Source organism: Corapipo altera, unplaced genomic scaffold (assembly GCF_003945725.1).
Source record: "Corapipo altera isolate COAL_440 unplaced genomic scaffold, ASM394572v1 23, whole genome shotgun sequence".
NCBI lineage: Eukaryota > Metazoa > Chordata > Aves > Passeriformes > Pipridae > Corapipo > Corapipo altera.
In genome coordinates this window covers 22,815,687-22,834,232 of record NW_020884878.1, presented here as the reverse complement: position 1 = coordinate 22,834,232, position 18,546 = coordinate 22,815,687, and the positions used below count along the sequence as shown (strand labels likewise).

The window sequence follows — 18,546 nt, the reverse complement described above, 5'->3', positions numbered from 1 at the left end:
GGCAAAAGTGAGAGTTTGGTTTATGGCTAAACATATGCTGGGCTCTTTTTGCTTGGCTAAACATAAGAGCTTGCATACCAAGCAATGCCTAAAAAAGAAGAGTGGAATTAAAACCAAAACTGCTCTGTGGTCTTACTTCTTGCATAAAAAAGAGGTTTATGCAAGTTCCTCATAAGACTGTATCAAAGACATCTGATATCTAAAAGCCAAAATCTTTTTATAACTGAAACAAGATTATATCTGTAATATTCGTTTATATAACCTTAAATGAGTAGATTTATTCATGTGATCCAACTTGTTCTTTTTGGTGTACATAAAAAAGCACAACTCAGGGCACAAATATTTTTACTATGTGGATAAATTAATTATCTAGATAGATAAAGCTCACACATACGTCCTAATTTACAGTCAACATTAAGAATTAGCAGCAGTTCTCTTTATTGGAATCATTTTTGCTTCTGCAATACACAGATATGCTGAAAATGGTGCTTTTCCACATGTGGCTACAAGACTTGATCAAGAAACATGAAATCACATAATTATGGCACTACTCAGTGATTCAGTTGTGAGCTACTGCAATGAGACTTTCTAAGAAATCGAGGACTAAGCTGTTCTAAAATTTAATTTTTGTTTCTTAACAAAAATTAACAGGTCTGTTTGGTGCTCTTGCAACTTCAATATGCTTCTTCAAAATTTTTGAGCAAGGTAGGGTTTCAGTATATTGTCCTATCAACATTAGAAAATGTTGATACATTGCTATACATTACAGAAAATGAAAAAGGTAGCCATATATACCTATTGTAGTAACTAACTTCCTAAGCAACGTATTTGGCCACTTTGATGGTAAACATGACATGAGTTTCATTTAAAAGTTTCACATTTCATAAGAATCTATGATTCTCCAGAGCAGCCTTGGGAAACAAAACAAAAAAACCCCACCAGTAAACTTTGAAGGGAAAAATAACAAGATAAAAAATTACCAATGAGATAAAGATGAGTAACTGAGCCAACAACTACAGATTTGACTTCAATGAAGAGGTGAAACAAAGGGCTTCTGGTTCTCCAGGGAAAGACGGAAAGCATCTCAACCATCTTCCCAGAGTTCACACATTTCAGCATTTGGCACAGGAGAGGTATTTACACATAGACAGTCTTCCTGGTGCTACTTATTTACCCAGTGTGCTATACAGAACAGAGGAAGACCTGCAATATCAAGTCACAGACCTTGATGAATCCAGCCCAAACTTTTATTATTAGTTTCCTTGAGGCACCATACAATGATTTTCTTTCTGATACACAAGTCCTTAGAGTTCCTCTACTACTGGATAAAATGACTAAGACAAATACTAAGGGAAGAAAATTAGCTTTATTTATGTAAATTAGAAAAATTAATTGTTAGAACTTTGGTCAAATGGTTAATTCTGTACAATTTACAATTATATTTATATACAAAACTTCTAATAAAATACAGTACATCACACTCTTCCTGAGTCACAGTGTGTTTCTCAGTTCCGTAAATAATTTTTTCTTCTTTCTTTTAAAGCAATTAGATTCAAGAAGGAAATAGTATCCTCAGTTTGATAGACAGTGTTTGGTTTAGTTAATACTGGTATTAAGAAGGAAGTCAAAATACTCTATAGCCTTTGCAATTTTGATAGTTATTTTTCTATATTAAAATACGTTCCTTGATAAAAATGTTAATTATATACTCCTTACTATCAGTTTGTTGCACTTTATTTATAGACACAGGACAAAGTGACTTCAAATATGTCCATCTCTCATTGCAGAGATACATAAATTTATGTGAGTTAAATGTATATATAACTGATCATTTACAGATCAGGAAACATACATCCAGATAGAACAGAGGTCTGAATTGAGGCACAGTATGTTAAAATTGCTGTCCTACCCTGGACAGGATATGTAAGCTCCAATTGCCTGGCTCACCTAATAGAAACTTAACACAAGTACACATCCTGAAAAGTGAGACCATGTTGAGAAGCAAGGCACCAAGCCTGCCAATCCTTACATAGTCTCACTCCGGAAAGCACTACTGAGTCCTTCATGAAGAAGCATCATAGAGCTGTGTTTCACTGTTACATCTTGTACAGCTCAAGACATTAGGATTAAAGCTATTCATATTACCTGTACTGAGCTGAATTTTCTGAGATCAACAATAAACTATTGTAAGGCTTAAAAGGATACTTAACCTGTTTAATTAATGATGCAGTCTGTTAAATTAGTAATTTGCATAGATTACAATCTGTAAGTAAATTTATGCCCCAGTTAAATCCAAAAACCACTTAAGGTAACTTCTTTTTGACAAATATTGCTTTGAAATAAAATTAATTTTACTTAATGGCTAAGTGTGGGCTTCTCCTAAATATACCTATGGTAAAGTTCGCTATACTTTTTTTAATATAGACATGTGCATTTCTGGTATTTTAGTCCAAAATAATAAAAAAATACAGATTTGATGACCTCTGATTTATTCACAGTATTTAGAGATGTTTAAGAAGTCTTACACTAACAGAAAGCTACCTAGAGATTTCCTTTCTCTTAAAAACTTTCTGAAATACTTTAGCACAAACTCAAATACTTAAGATCAACTCATAGCGACTCTACTTTGATGAGAAATTAAAAGGGATGTTTTTTGCTGATGATATCAAAATATGTAAGGAGATAATATAAAGCTTTAAAGAAAATTGGTCTTTAGCTGAATGCTTGAACTTTTCCCAGGGTTCTTTGCATGTTTAGCAGTCTTCACTTTGATGCTTTCTTGATTGCCTTTCACAGCTGACTCAAGCCTGGCTTTCATAGTTGGAGAGGAGGCCATTAGTTTTTTAAAAACTGATGAGTACTGTGGACCAATCTGCATCAGATTTTGCAAAGCAAACTCATGTAGATCTTTTGCTGAATTTGTAGCAGAAACCAAGGCATTTTCATCCAAAAGAAAGGAAATAAGGATGGGAAGAAAGCAGGCCACCAAATGAGCACCTACAACATTGAAAACACAACTTGAGCATACACTTTTTAAAAATAGTTTCAAATTCAAACTAGAAGTATTTCTCTAGGTTAACATTTAACTCAAACTATAAAGCTGCAAATGTTAGCTGAACTGTAGGGTAAAAAGAACCAACATTTACTGTGAGCAATTTTGTTAGCAATTAGTGTTCAGGACTGGATTCCTAGCGGTCGTTTTGGTTTAGTTTGTTACTTATGGCAACTTTGAGTGTATTTAATGCTTTGGGCACTAGTAATGGAAATAACTTACGGTGCTCTTCCTCAGCAGTGGCTGTCAGAGCTGTAACCACCTTTATTCCCTCCTGAATGACTTGAAGTTCAGCAGCATTTTCAGGTTTTGCTTTTTCTGTTTCCTGCAGTTTTCCCACAATGGATGGTGCTAAAGAATGAATATAAGGATATGACACGGTTTTGTTTGGATGCTGAAAGATAGAGTGCAGCAGCTGGTAGCATTTGTACTGTACCTAAAGGGAAAATGAAATTTGCAGTTACAAAGCGTTGTACTTAAAAATACATCTCTGAGGATTTTAAATCTAACAGCTTGTCAGATAAAATTTTAGGGAGGGGGAAAAATGTGCCTCACAGCTTAAAAATCCATCAGGTTTCAGGCTGCTAATGTATAATACTTTATAAGAGCATTATAACTTGTAATCAAAATAATAATAGAAACTAGATCATACTTCCTTTTTCTTTCCACCAAGTCTTACATATTCTGACATTTTTGAGTGATGGAAAAATACTTTTTTTGTATGAGGATGAGTACAGTTTTGAAAATACTCTCCTTTTTGCAAAAGTACAGCTGACTGAAAAGAGGTGCTTAAAATGTAAGCAATATCCCTGTCAAACTGTAGACACAATTTTAAAATGCCTCAGATTGTCCAATAGCTTGCATTCATTGGAAGTCAACAGGACTGGAACCGCCAAGTTCCTACACAATTTCTGAAAGGTTCAGATGCTTAAACACTTGGATAAAATTTGAAAATGCATAGTGACATTTCCTTGCAGTCATATTTGGCATCTCCAGTTTCCTAACAGTGGAAGCTGACATTTACAATATTAGAAATGTATTGATCTATAAAAAAGTACTGTCTTACAGCTATTTCTCAAGTAAAGGTAACTTTATTTAATTATTTATTACTATACAAATATATACAGAGAAGATGCAAGAAAAACAGTTTACAATGAATTCTCACAAAGATGAAATCTAATGCATGTTATTTTCAGAGCTGACCTTCAAGAGTGAAGAAATCCCAACATCTAAAAAAGCCATTTGTATAAATACTTTTTTTCCCTGACACACTGGGATTTTTAGGTGAAGAATAGTAATATATGAACTCTGGCACTACAATCTAAAGCCACTACATGAAATATTTATACTAGATCGGAACAAAGCATTAATCTAGTTCAGTAGGCTGCATCCAGCAGTGGCCAAGAGCTGATGCTTATGGGACAGTAACAGTTATGTAGTGGTACTTGCTACAGCTCCCAAAGACTCACAGCTGAGTGATTTCCTGTGCAAAAGATAGTATCTGTGTGTTAAAGATAAAATGAACAAATAAAATTAAATGGGTGCCTGAAACACTACACAACTGTATTTTGTACTTATCAATGTATAAAGTGCTCCATCCAATGCAACAAAAAACAAAAAAATCATAGGAATACAGAATTGCATACAGAATAAAAAATGATTAAATGCATGGCTGGACATGTTTTTGCTCACTTGTTCAAACCATAACTTAAAATAGAACAGATATAGTCAGGAGAGAATTAACTTCAATCAATACCCAGGACTAGTGACACAACTAAAATTCATTTAATACAATACTGGTATTCTATAACTTCACCAGTACTTACAAGAGGATCTTTTGAATCAAGTGTTATTTTAAACTTCTCAATACAACGCTTCTGAAGGCACTCTACAGTAGTAACTTCTGGGCTGGTAGACATAACAAATACTGTAACAGCAGTAAGCAGGCTAACTTCATCGAGTTCTTGGAGTTCTTTATCTATCAATAAAGTAAGAAGGTTAGATTTGCATTAAAAAGTAATCTTATGAGTTAAAGTGTTACATAGAGGTGGAACAGAAATATCAATGTCTACATTTCTTTAAGAACCTCTTTTTTCAAATACACAATGTACTGTGATGCAGTGATATGGACTTTTCCTGTAATAAAAGCCAAGGCCAAAATGGGAATTCAGGGGTGCTTATATGCATATTTAGAAATAACAGCATGCTCCCATTTAATTGTTTCTTTATATAAAGTACAATACATATCTTTGAAGAGCTGGTAGGACATATTAAGATTACAATCTTTTTTGAAAGTATAAAAAATTTGCATTAACATATATTCTTTTGCTATAACTTAAAAAACCAACTCTATAAAAAAAGTTCCAATGACAAATTACACCTTAGAGAGTAAACATAAGGAATGATAAAAATACTACAAACTCAGGAAGTTGAAGCAGCAGCACACAGTAAACTTACTTTAAGACAAAAAAAGTTTTTCTTGCACTACTGCTTTAAATACCTTTTGTTTTACTATGGGGACTAACTCTCTGTTGAGAAGCTGCACACAGAACAGCTGTCTTTTATGCTCAACAGTAGGCTGAGGCCACAACTTCTGTTTAGGCCATTGTACCATGTAACTACATTGTGGCACTACGTAACACAGGAGTAGGCCTGCAAACTCACTGTCCTGGTTTCAGCTAGGGTAGAGTTAATTTCTTCTCAGTAGCTGTCACAGTGCTGTGTTTTGGATTCAGAATGAAAATGGTGCTGATAACACACTGATGTTTTGTTTTTTTGCTAAGTCATGTTTATCCTAAGTCAAGGGCTTTTTTTCTTGTCTCATGCTCCGCCAGTGAGGAGGTACAGGAAAGAAACTGCGAGGGAGTACTTCTGGCACAGGTAGCTTGAACTGACCAAAGGACTATTCTGCACTATAGAATGTCAAGCCCAGTGTATAAACTAGGGGGAGTTACCTGGAAGAGGTGCTGATCTGGGTTCAGAAAAGGGGATCTGGCATTAGTCAGCAGGTGGTGAGCAACTGCCTTGTGCATCCCTTGTTTTTCCCTTTTTATTATGATCATTATTATAATTTACCATTATTGTTGTATTTTACTTTATTTTCAATTATTAAACTGTTCTTATCTCAACATGCAAGTTTTACTTTGATTCTCCTCCCCGTTCCTCCAGGGCGGGGGCAGGGCGGGGAGAGGGAGGGTTGAGCGAGCAGCTGCTGGTGCTTAATTTCCAGCTGGGCTTAAACCACGACACCCTCATTTGTACTTTATAGATGATGACTTCTCATATGAACTGTAGGGACAAGATTGCACTATAGTTTCAACAGTACTTGGTAGTTCTTCACACATTCTTCTGTGACTAACATACTAATCTTTTTTTAACATGTGCATAAATTGAATCTAAATAAAACCAAATAACCTTTCAGACAGACAGTTTTTGTTTTGCTTTTAAATACACAAACACGATACTTGTGCTTACCTTGATCCCAACAGTCAAGTACTGAGACCAAAGCACTACGCAGAAGATCAGTCCAAGCAGTCCTACTCTTCTCAGCTCGAGACATTGGAGAAGACAAGAGTCCTTTAAGAGCTTGTAGAGATGCAGCAACCACCAGAGGTAACTGGCCATCTCGTGATTTCACAGCAGTTTCTTTAAGTACTCCAATAATTAGGTACAAAATAGTAGGAAGAACTGAAACACTTCCTGTAAAACAATGCAAATTAATTTCACAGGAGTTAAAACAATGCAGGTACTTTTTACATTAAAAAAAATTGAGGCAGTTTTTTTGAATTTTCTTTTTTACTTATTATTTATAATTTTTAAGCACCTGTATTAATGGAGGCACTGGCAATTTGAAGAAAATATTTGAAATAATGTGTGACCTGCTACAGCAAACAGAGAGTCATACTGCTTAAGTGAAGTCAAACCTTTCCCCCTTTTAAATTAGCACTGTAGATCTTTTATGGATGATTTTACTATATGAAGCATGGAATTATGTCCTGTCCAGAGAAAAGCAAGAACAGAAAGATCAGAACCACTGAGGAGGTTGTTCTCATAGAAGAGAAGGTATGGAAATATACGAAGTATAGTAGCATATATGGTACATACTAGTATATGTAGTAGTATGTATAGTAGTATATTCTTTGTATATAATAGGATATACAAAGAATAGCAGAAAACAAAATATAAGCATCCAAGTCTATTTTGCAGTGAAGACAATAAAGTGAAGGAAATTAACAGAGGGTAATTTCAAAACTGGTAAAAGGAAATACTTCTCCCACATGATGCGTGGTTAGCTAAGGATGTCATTGCTCCAGAAAATCAGTAAAGTCGAGAATTTAGTAAGAGTAATTAAAAGAGAACCTCAGAATAAATATGTGTAAAAAAAATCCTAGAATTACAATAAAAACCTCTAAAATATTTTGGAAAAGAGGAGACCTAGGGAGAGAAGCAGATTGTCCCATAGGCTACTGACGAGACCTTCATCTCTAACAATCTGATAATTGACCTGTCAGAATGACAGACCATGAAAAAATATTAAAAATAAAACAGAGAAGAAACCTGGCATAGCAGTTTAACTTATTTTTACATCTCGGAACCTAATAGTAATATAGAATTCTGCACATATTGGAGACAACCTAGCAACCTGCATACTTATGTGTTGCTCCTATCTCAGGTTCTGACTCAGCAAAGCACAGAGTTAAGCATATGGCATAATACATTTATCTCCTTCCCTAATCAGCAAAATGCTTATGCTTTTAAGATTTTAATATACTGATGTTTGTGAGAGACTTGTTGAATAATCAAAGTCTCTGACATATGCACAAGTATTTTCTGAAGCTGAGGACATCTATCTTCTATTTTTAAACAGCCAAGTCTTTGAAAATTGACTGTTGGAATTCAGTAGGAAATGTTGTTCATGAGCATCATTTACTTGCATATTTTATTATGCATACCTATCATGACAGCCTGAAGTAAGAGACATGGTAGTCACAGGACTATAATTTCAATTACCTATTAAAGGGGAAAAAATGATGCAATTCCACATAGCAATTCTCTTCTCTTTGATTATATGAGCTGACTTTTGGAGCTGCTTCCTTATTCAAGTGACTGTATAAGCAAGCTTAAGCTCCTCTTTTCAGTCACCTGAATGAAATGCTCAAGTCCTTTAGTGTAAACATCTCATATGGTTTGATACTGCAAGCTGTTACTTTGTGGAATGACATGAACAGCTAAAGACAAAAAAGAACAACAGCTGCCAAAAAAAATCACAGATTATTTTTCATACAAGATAGTTGTCCTCAGTTTTAAGTGATGCTATGTTTATTTCCATTTGCTTTGAACCAATAAATAATGGGCTGCAGAGGGAAAAAAGAAAGCATATCATCACCTTACAATGATAGCAAGACTGCCATTTGGAGTATGGTATTCCCCAAAGAAGAATCTTTTAGCAGAGAACAAAATTAAGAGAAGAGAAGACATTTTCAGGGCTGGTAAATACCAAAGATTTGCATAAGGTGTACACAGATACCTGAGGTGGGAACAGAGGAGTAGGGCAGAAATGGTTTATATGTGTGGCTGTAACAGCACTGGAAGATCGTATGTATGAATATGATATTAGAGGTTGGTGATGGGGAACCATCTTAAAGTTTGGACTGAATCCAAAATGAATCACTCCACTTTCACTAGGTGAAAGTCAACTAATCTGAGAATTCAACTGTAACTCCTTACAGTGGTTTCTTAATGTTCCAATGATGGCTTTTACTGAAAGGTAACATGACACATTTCCCTTTCAAATTTAATTTATGTCTCCATTATAAATTCCAGAATAGACAATTCAAGTAGAATATAATCATGTAGCTGTTGTATACTTCCCTGTACAAAATGAATCTATTAATTGCACTGCTACATGTGGGAGGAAAAGAAAAACTACTCATTTAATTGCTTCAGTTTTGTAATCTGACAGTCAAAAAATAATTAGAAAAGGAAACTGTCACAAGCAAATCAATAAAACTTGCTGCCAGACTTATCCAGCTAAGAAAATTAGGTAATAACAAAGGGAGAGAAGACACCACTATTCTTTCATTAATCTTTTCTTGTGGTGAAACAGTATACCTTCAGGAGAACAGATTGCAGGAACATCAGAGAGAATAACTAATGCTGCTGCTACCAGTCTACTTCCATCTTCTGAGAGTAACAGATGTTTTCCAGGTTGAACTGCAGGGCTACAAGTTAATTTAGGGTTGAGCTGGGGAAGCTGTCTGACAAGAATACAAACACACAACTCCAGTGTTGCGAAGACTAATGATTTCCCAGGCACCAGTCCTCCTGTGTCTTTGCCTTCTCCAAATTCTGGCAACGTTTCCTTTTCGGCAGCACCATCATCAACTAAAACAAGAAGAAGAAATATGTCAGAAGTCTGCAAGCTGTGCCTTGTTTCCAGAAAGTTTACTTCTTAAGACTGTTTCATCACCAAATCAATCTCGATGCATATATATGTACATGAGTATGTATTCAAAGTTCTACTGGCAATCATAAACCCTTCTGAATAAGCAAACTACACAGTGATTGTCAAAAGGCAAAAGGGTGTGCAATAGATATACAACATCCTGAGGCACCAAACCAATATGAAGTCACCAGTGCTTTTCTTCTTCTCCCAGTCTTTTCCTTTTAGAAAGTGAACATTAGGAAGTTACAATCAGAGTAACTATTGGAATCTAGCTTGTAACAGCTGTGTGGAGTCTCTCCATTGCTCTATTGCAACTGATCGCAGCGTTTCAGTAAAACTCCTCCCTCCCTGACACCACACAAGACTATCCCAACTGCACTTTCTCCAGTTTTCCACCTCACTTCCTCTGTTCAACACCCAAACCACCTGCTAGCTATCATACCACTCCAATTTCTTATGTCAGGCACCGGGACTGACTTAAATAAATCAGAATTAGTAACCAACTGTGAAACACTTCAATTAAGATGTATCTTGGAATCCAGTTTTCCAAGAAAGAATTGCTTTAATCCTGAAAACAGGTATTTAAACATCTCACACATTACTGTACCTTCTGCACTTCTCCGCTTTTCCTTCACATGTTCCTGAGCTGCAAAAAGAATCAAGCGAACCACTTCAAGGGCAGCAAGCTGAATATCAGGTGATTCTCTGGTCAGTATCAGTCGATGCAAAACATTCAGCAGCTCCACACCTAACTCCTACAGTAAGAAAAACATTTAATATATCTTAATTTTAATGCAGAAGTTTTAGGAACTTGTTAATACTTGTTAAAGCCAACAGTATTATTCTCATTAATCTCCCTAAGGAACACAATGTAATTTGTACAATCATAGCAGTTGTCATTTTCTTCAACATCCAGCTCGTAGCTCCTAGTAGCAGCAGTCCTGATCAATTCTCCCAACAAAATAGTAAACATAGCCATTTAAGAGACAGGGCACTTAAAATTACTAAACTCACCCCCCCTCAAGTAATCTTTATCTTACGGCATCTTTGCTCTTGAAGGGGGGGATACTACATTGTATCCCTCCTACAGTAAATGCATTTCCTCTGAGAGACCATCAACAATCAGCAGAATTTGGGCATCTTTGATTTTTACAACAGAATTAATTTAATTGTGCCTTGAGAACTCTCTTTCCCGGAATTCTGTCTTTACCTGGTTCTCATCCAACTCATCTAATTACCCCTTTCTGACAAAATGTCCTCAAGTTCCCTGCCTCTCACCTGTCTTCTTACAGGTTCCATGATGTGCTCTTTTTCTCTCCTCCCTCTACAGCTTTGGATTTTGGTAAAGCATATAATATACCTACTACTTATATGTTCAAGATTCCTGAAATACAACAGAGTGTAGAGATACTGTTTAAACTAAAATTATGCCTTAATTCTGGGGGACATTAGATCATTAATTCATTACCTGATCACCACCTATTTTAGACCTTGGCCACGGAACATCAAAGAGTGCCTGTAGGGCATGCAAGCAGGCAATAATATTCTCCATTGCTGCATCCGATCGAGGAGAGCAGAGGAATTCCACACTAATTCCTGTAAACATCAGAAGAAAAAAACCATATGTGCTCGAAATTTTAAGGAATAATTTTGTCCATTACTAAGTAACCTCACAGTAGGTTGAGCAGCCATAGAAATAGCATCTTATATTGTGAATTCATCTCCTATTGCTAATATCTTGGGGCAAGAACTCTATTTCCATCAAAACAAAGAATTTCAGCTTCTAAACAATATAAGACACAACTATAACTGGCTAATAACATAAAGAAATAAAACCCCAGCAATATCTGAGTAAAACACTAAACTATAGGTCCAATGAACAGATAAGATAATTAATAATGAGTATATAGCAGAATATTTGCCTCATCACTCTGATTTATGTAATAGAAAGAAATAATGGCAAAATTAATAATAGTGCATAAACTCAAAGGCAGAGGCTTTATCTTCCCATTTTACAAAAATGCAACTACCACAACTAGATCATTAGCACTAAGTAAATTACATGAACCCTAAGCTTGCAAATCCTAGAGAAGGTAAAACTATTTTTTTCCTCAGCTTTCAGGACTCCTCAAGACTTTGGAGACAAGCTTCATATAAACTGCAATCCATATTCTCAGTTGTACAGCTGTAATTCCAAAATGCGTGATGACTTGGGGAATGGATCGACATACACTGAAGAACAGCTGTGCAACAGAAAATGCCCAAGTTTTAAAGTTCTTTCAGTTTCTCTGTAGGAGTGAAAATGAACAACTGGAATATGTTCAAAAGTACAATAAACAAGCCAGATGTCCATGTTAAAGTAGGTGAAATTTGAAGCACTAAGTAGTAGAGGAAGCAGGGGAAACAGGCAGCTTTTGTATCAGAGGTCCCACTTTTAATGGAGTTCAAAAGGAATCTGGCTCTCTGTAGAAAAACTGGGATTCAAAAGAAGACATATGCAACTGGGTCACACAAACCCATTCCAAAAAGAGATTACAAAAGAAGGATACAAAAGAGAGATGAAAGAAAAAAATATTATCACAAATGTCTAATTGTGTAAATTTGGAGAACCGGGACTGAATTCAACTATCTGATTAGCTTCTGCAGTAGCAGAGTCTTAAGAGAGCTTTATGTGAATGTAAGGAAACATTTTTTACTGTTTTGGTGACTAAGTACTGGCACAGGTTATACAGAGAGGTTGAATCTCTATCCACAAAGATATACAACAGCTGTCTGGACATGGTCCTGAGCAACTGGCTTTAGGTGAACGGCTTGAGCAGAAGGTCGGTAAGATGACCTCCACAAGTCCCTTCCAACCTACACACTATTCTGTGATGTAAAACTGTACTTCAGTAATGTTAATCCATACTCTGTAATTATAGTGGTACAACCACGGTAAAATTCACCCTTGAACTTGCATGTTTATGGTCAGAGCAATAAACACTTGTTTAGGGCTTGTTTAGCTAACAATGAGTGTTTTTTGTACCACATTTGGAAAACACTTCACGATTTTCTCACTAGGACTTAAAATTCTTCTGATTGTATATTTTTCCAAGAGACAGGATGCAGTATAATGTGAAAATATTTGCTAGCAGTTTTATCTAGTAAGAATTACATTTTGAGATACAGCATATAGACACTCACTAACCCAAGATAAGATGAAATCTGTCGGTATTCACATCCTCGGGTGATTTCACCAAGGGTCTGGTAGAAGAATCTTGACACATGGTAGTTGGGGTTACAGGTCGAGAGAGATTTGTAACTCCTTCATCTGGATCAACGACAACAAAACCCGTGCTAGTCAGCCATAATGCTGTAGCATAAAGTATCAGTGCCCAGGAGTTGTAGTAATGAGGTCTGGCATTTTCAATTGTCTCTGCTGTATAAAATGTACCACCTACAAGAAAAGAAGTTAGTTTTAAGGATGTAATTTATTTTCAACTATCATGTTTTCTCATTCTTAAAAGAGGATTCTTCTTTTTATTGAAATTATGTTTATAATGTATTGTGAAACTATGGAAAAAAATTTAAATTATGTTTATCATGTATTTTATGTATAACTTTTTCTTTTAAGGTTCAATATTAAAATTCAGGCTAATGAGGGCACCCAATTTATATTTATTTGGAAAAAATCCAATAAATCACCTCCTTCTTTTTTCCACCATAAAATAACCCAACAAACAAGAATACCAAAAACAACTTTTCACATCAGTGAAACCTCTGTTCTCAAAAGCACTCCTGATCTTTAGATAGCACATAAGCATGCTTAAGTAAAATTTAATCTTACTTACAAGTCAGTATGCTGACAAATGGCTTATGAAAATACAACTGATTTGCTTTTTTACCTTCAGCAGGTAGTTGTGATGCATATTCTGAAGGCAAAGTTAAGAGAGCAAAATCCTGAAGTGCAGCAAGCCAGAGCTTGCTTAGTGTTCCAAGATCTGCCTGTACCAAGTCCAGAAGTCCACTGGCTGAAAATGTTACATCTCTGTAGCTTTCTTCTGCAGAGTTTGCAATTTTTAAACAGTGATTGTGTGCATCACTTTGATTTTTCTGCTTTTGAACTGCAACTATGTAAACCTGTTGATATATAGATATTGACAAGCATTGACATTTTGAAAAAACTACTGTGATCACTAACACGACTGTCCGTTGAATGGACATGAGTTTTCCTAGAATCTATTCCTGCTTTAAGTCCAGCAGGCAGAGGTGAACAAGCACTTATTTTCTAAACCTTCTGAATCCATTCCCCAGCTAATCATAATGCAAGTGTCCCAAAAAAGGGAAAAACTACTAAAATTCCTAAACACACCTGCAGTTAACTTCCCTGCTCTTAAAAAATAATATTTTACTTGTCCAGCTTCTGGTTTCAACATCAAACCCTGTCATAGCTATGGCTACAACACTGAAGAACTTATCAAATAATATACCTATAATCGTGATCCTGAAACAATAGTCAAACCATTCCTAAAACTTCTTTTAACTGAAATGACATATTGCACTTGCAACTGACTTCTCAAAATTATTTATTACTCTGTGTTAGCAGTAAAGAATGAAGAGTATAGTCCTGCATACTTGAAGTGCCAGGGCCTGAGACAGGCCAAAATTGACTTACAGATGAATCCTGTACTGTCCCTACTTGATATAGGAAAATAAGCAAACCTTATACACAGATCAGTTAGATTACTTGTGCTAAGTATGAACTTTATACATGGATTAGCTAAACTGCTTATGCTAAGCATTATTTTGTCAAACCATATATTTGAGACATCTTTTGCTAAATCTTGTCTGTTAAACTGGATGCTTAAGAAATTGCAGTATGCTCTTGTGACTGCTGGTAAGATATTTTAGAGACCTTGAGGAACCTCGCCCAAACTAGACCTGGGCTCTGGACAAGCCCTGGTCTCAGGTGGTCGAGAAGACTGTCACCAGGTGTTTCTGCATGACAAAATATGCTAGTCATTCATATCCAGCCTGCAAAAGCTGGATCCCTTCACAGCGAAGATGGAGAACTCACCCACGAGTGGACGCACTGCATAGGATTTCCCAGTTACCGGGAGTGGTTCTCCGACCCTTCGCTGTGACTCAGGGCTCCCCAGCAAATGAAACGGTCTGGATGACAGTAATTTATTAGTGGGGTAACTGGTGATGTGTCTTTCTTAATCACTACTCTTTGCTTGTACAGTAATGATTAGATGCATTACTTTGCTTAGTTTGTTTGTTGCCAAAATGCTGCACGTGCCAAGCTTATTGCCATATTAAACGCATTATTTTGGTTTTGTGTTGCCTTAATTTTGCTAGTAAAGTTAGACCATTCCCTCTGTTGGTGTCTGTGTCTTCTCTCTCTCCCATCAATTGGCAAAACAGTACTTTGCAAACTCTTGGGTGTTACCATCAATAGGTTAATTTAATGTTAATTTCCCTAGGTGCCTTTCTAGCTATGACAAAGACAGAACTGAGAATGTTTCAGACCAACAGCCATCTTTACTCTCTCCAAAATGCCCCTGGAGGGACGCTCTTCTCCACTATAATGGAGACATTTAGATTCAATGAATCGCAAGTTAGCTTTGGAAATAGGTAAGATTCTAAGTGAGAAGGAACTGCCTCGGGCTTAAGTGAAATATTTGTAAATTACAGGTCACAAAAGCTTATGGAAAGCTATATGGATTTTACTTTCAAGAATTCTAGTGATGTTAATTATAGGCTGGAACAATCTACAGATCCTCACTTCTGACAATTGAGCCTCACAGGCTTCTGACTGGTGATAGGTTGTTACATGCTATTAAAAACATTTTCTTAATTTAATAATTTTAAGTTGATCTCAGTACTTTATCTCTTCCTGAATAGATTAAATAGACTAATCTACTTAAATCTCTCAATGTAAGCACATTTCCAAGATTTTTATTCCCACTCGCTAGATTTTTTTCAATGGTTTTCCTATTTTGCCAATATCCTTTCTCAAGTATGGACACCAGAGGTGTTTTTCTACAAATGTTCACATAAAAGCTATCTATTGCCTACTTTCTCCTCCAAAACAGCTTCTTGACTACACATAGAAATATCATGTACCTACATAACATGTTCATATTTAGCTGGTTATCAAGCATCAGCATCCAAGGTCCTTATCACTCCTTTCTAAACATCTTTTAGAGATTATGTACATTGTTCACCTTCTTGACTTTTAAATATTTAACCTTCCATTTACATGTATTAAAACAGGCATTCACGTGAGCCAACTTTTAAGTTAACCAATGCAGTACTGAACAGACAATATCAACTTACAAGAACTATTTCTAAGAAATGAAATGCCAATAGACAATGAGAAAAATGACACCTATTTAAAATGGTACATTCAGTGGACCATCACCATAGCCATTTATAACATGCAATTTTAAATGAATATTGAACTATCAGAATATCTTAAGAAATTAATATTTTTAAGTATGAGACATTATTCTTAATGTAAATTATAATACTGATGGCTTAAGGAGCAGTGCTTTTGTCAAGTTTACAAAGTTCATGTACTGTTTAGAGGTAGCAAAGCAAAGGGCCAGCACTTTCTATTTAATGAAGCTTGTAAGAAATTTCTCAAAAATTGTCTGAAAGGTTCCAGCTCACCTACCAGATATCAAGACTAACATTACAGAGCTGCTATACTAACCTCTGCCCAAGCCTTAAGCACAGCCAGTATCTCCATTGTTGAGGTGCTTTCATTATATTGTTGATTTTGTGCTTCTTTTCCAGCCTGCACTTTGACCAAAGAGGACACAAGCAACTGGTGAACCCTTCGAAGGTCATTAAGATCACTGACTACACCACTTGCTATCCAGGCACTGCATACCTAGTGTTGTGAAACAGAAACAATGAGGAACAAGAAAAAACCACCACTGGAGACTTTTTTTTTGTCTGTAAAATTATGAAAACCATATTTAATTTCTACCAAGATACATTTACTCTCAGAAAATAGTAAATGTTAAATGACACTACAGTTTAGTATACTTAAGTAATGAAAGCCAAAAACATTAGTGGGGTGTCACAAATAACGACCAAGTATCAACTGCTACGAAGTTTCTCAAAAGACTTTAAACTGCAAAAAATCTTTGAGTTGTCACAATATAGAGGTAACATTATTTTGTGTGCATTGAGGATTTGAGGCTAGATGATTTATTTTCTTTTTATTGTGTTGCGTATCAAGCAAAAAAAAAAAATATTTCAGAGGGTCTATTACCTAAGACTTCTGACTTTCAACACTTGCCTGACATGCTTTTGCTGTGACATCAGGAGGAGTTTCAGGAGCAAAGGCAGGCCTAAGTGCTGCTCCAACCTAAAGAGAAGTTACACAACATTCAATACGTAGTGAACAATTAACTAAATATTTACTTTTCATAATAAGACTTTGTTATAATTTTCCTTTATAATTTTCCTTTTTTCACAGACTGTTTCAGTGAAGCTAAAGAGCAGAGAAACAGCTGCAGTCATACTTTTATTGTTTTGCTTACACTGAAGACATGGCTGTCTCTGAGAGGGGTCTTCAAAGTTGATTCTATTTTTTGCACTGTCTAAAACTGAACCAGAAACCTTTTCCTTCCTGAACGCTTGGCTTGATGAATAGCAAGATGCCTAATGAGTGACATTTCCTTACTTAGAAAGAATACAGATTTAAGGAAACAAGCAGCTGAAGTGGGTCAACTTTGGAAAGTTTAAAAAAGGGAGAGCACAAACCCCATTTGCCTAATAAAGAACACACAGACATATAGTTACCAGGTTGCAGAGATTTTAGCTACTCTCACTGTTGAAAGCCATTTCAGTAAAGTCCAATAAAAATTTCCCTTGCTGCTTTAGCCTGTATTTGAAAACTCAGACTTAAGTCTGATGCTTTTTGGAATGAAAGTGTAGTACAAACACTACAAATACAAGTTTGTGAAAATAAGTGAAAAGGATTTGTTGTTAATGGCAATTAATGACAGTTTTTTAAGACCCACTAAAGCTCAGACTTCATTTAAGGAACTTCTGAACAAGATTTCAGGAAGTTATTACTCAAGTACAGAAAATCTATATCCATCTTTTTCTGGACTATTATGATATTGTTAGAGAAAAAAAAATTAGAAGATAAAGACTTCATATTTAACTGTTTCACATCTCTTAAACTACCATGGAACAGCTGATCAGATCTATACATAGTATTAGCAGAAACACTTTAAGGGTCCTGAAGGTTAAAAGGAAAATTATTAGCTCTACTTATGACCTGCTTGACGGTTTCAGGCAGCAAGGACAGATAGCATATTTTTTCCCTTGGCAGTTCCAGAGTAGGCCAAGGCACTTCTTTCCCACAAAGAAGCGCCAGTAAAATAGAATTCTAATGGCAAAAGTGAGATTAAAGTAGGTTAGGATGTCTTCAGTGTCAGGATCTCTCCATTCCTATGAGAGAAAGTGATTTGACCTATTCAATCCCTGTTAGAAATTGAAGAATGGGACCCAGATGAGGCTTAACACAGCTGTCTGCCGTATTTAACACAAGTGCAGTCTGGAATGCAAAATGATTAGGACATTTTTCTCTAAGTCTCAGCCAACACTTAACTGAAATGGACCTTTTGAGTATCATCCATGCTTTTATCTCCTCTAGCTTATTTATTGGCCAAGATCTCCAAGTATGATCACTGGTGTGCAAAGGCTACTTACTTCTGTGTAGAATTTAAAATTACAGTTGTTCCTAATATTTTTTGCAATACTTCCACACTTCGAAACCAATGCTTTCCAAAAAAACCCTACCAATTATCTATTTTGGTTTTGCTGTATTCAAGAGGGGAAAATGCCAAAACTTGAGAAACTTTGGATCTTAGACATTATATGCCAACTGAAAAGATGATTTCTAAGGATGTTAAGTCCAAAGAAATTAACAATACTTTCAGTAACAAACTCACTGAAATCCAACTCTTATGCACTGCAAAAGCAAATTTCTTTTAGTGATTGACTGTAACTTTAAACTTTTCTAAGTTATTAGTAATGGTGC

General features: G+C 35.7%; 1 protein-coding gene across 9 annotated transcripts in view; it reads right to left on the bottom strand.

The window, feature by feature from the left end:
* Positions 1 to 1,347: 1,347 nt before the first annotated feature.
* HEATR5A (HEAT repeat containing 5A) overlaps positions 1,348 to 18,546 on the bottom strand; it is a 68,950-nt gene continuing 51,751 nt past the window's right edge. For all 9 annotated transcript variants that reach the window (XM_027637878.1, XM_027637882.1, XM_027637884.1 and 6 more), the window contains 11 exons: positions 16,792 to 16,860; positions 16,198 to 16,377; positions 13,382 to 13,616; positions 12,685 to 12,933; positions 10,966 to 11,093; positions 10,105 to 10,252; positions 9,164 to 9,436; positions 6,527 to 6,751; positions 4,879 to 5,030; positions 3,275 to 3,488; positions 1,348 to 2,997 (listed from right to left, as the gene is read on the bottom strand). In XM_027637878.1, coding sequence (XP_027493679.1) covers positions 2,696 to 2,997; positions 3,275 to 3,488; positions 4,879 to 5,030; positions 6,527 to 6,751; positions 9,164 to 9,436; positions 10,105 to 10,252; positions 10,966 to 11,093; positions 12,685 to 12,933; positions 13,382 to 13,616; positions 16,198 to 16,377; positions 16,792 to 16,860 — 2,175 coding nt within the window. In that variant the 3' untranslated portion in view covers positions 1,348 to 2,695. The remainder of the gene's footprint in view (positions 2,998 to 3,274; positions 3,489 to 4,878; positions 5,031 to 6,526; positions 6,752 to 9,163; positions 9,437 to 10,104; positions 10,253 to 10,965; positions 11,094 to 12,684; positions 12,934 to 13,381; positions 13,617 to 16,197; positions 16,378 to 16,791; positions 16,861 to 18,546) is intronic.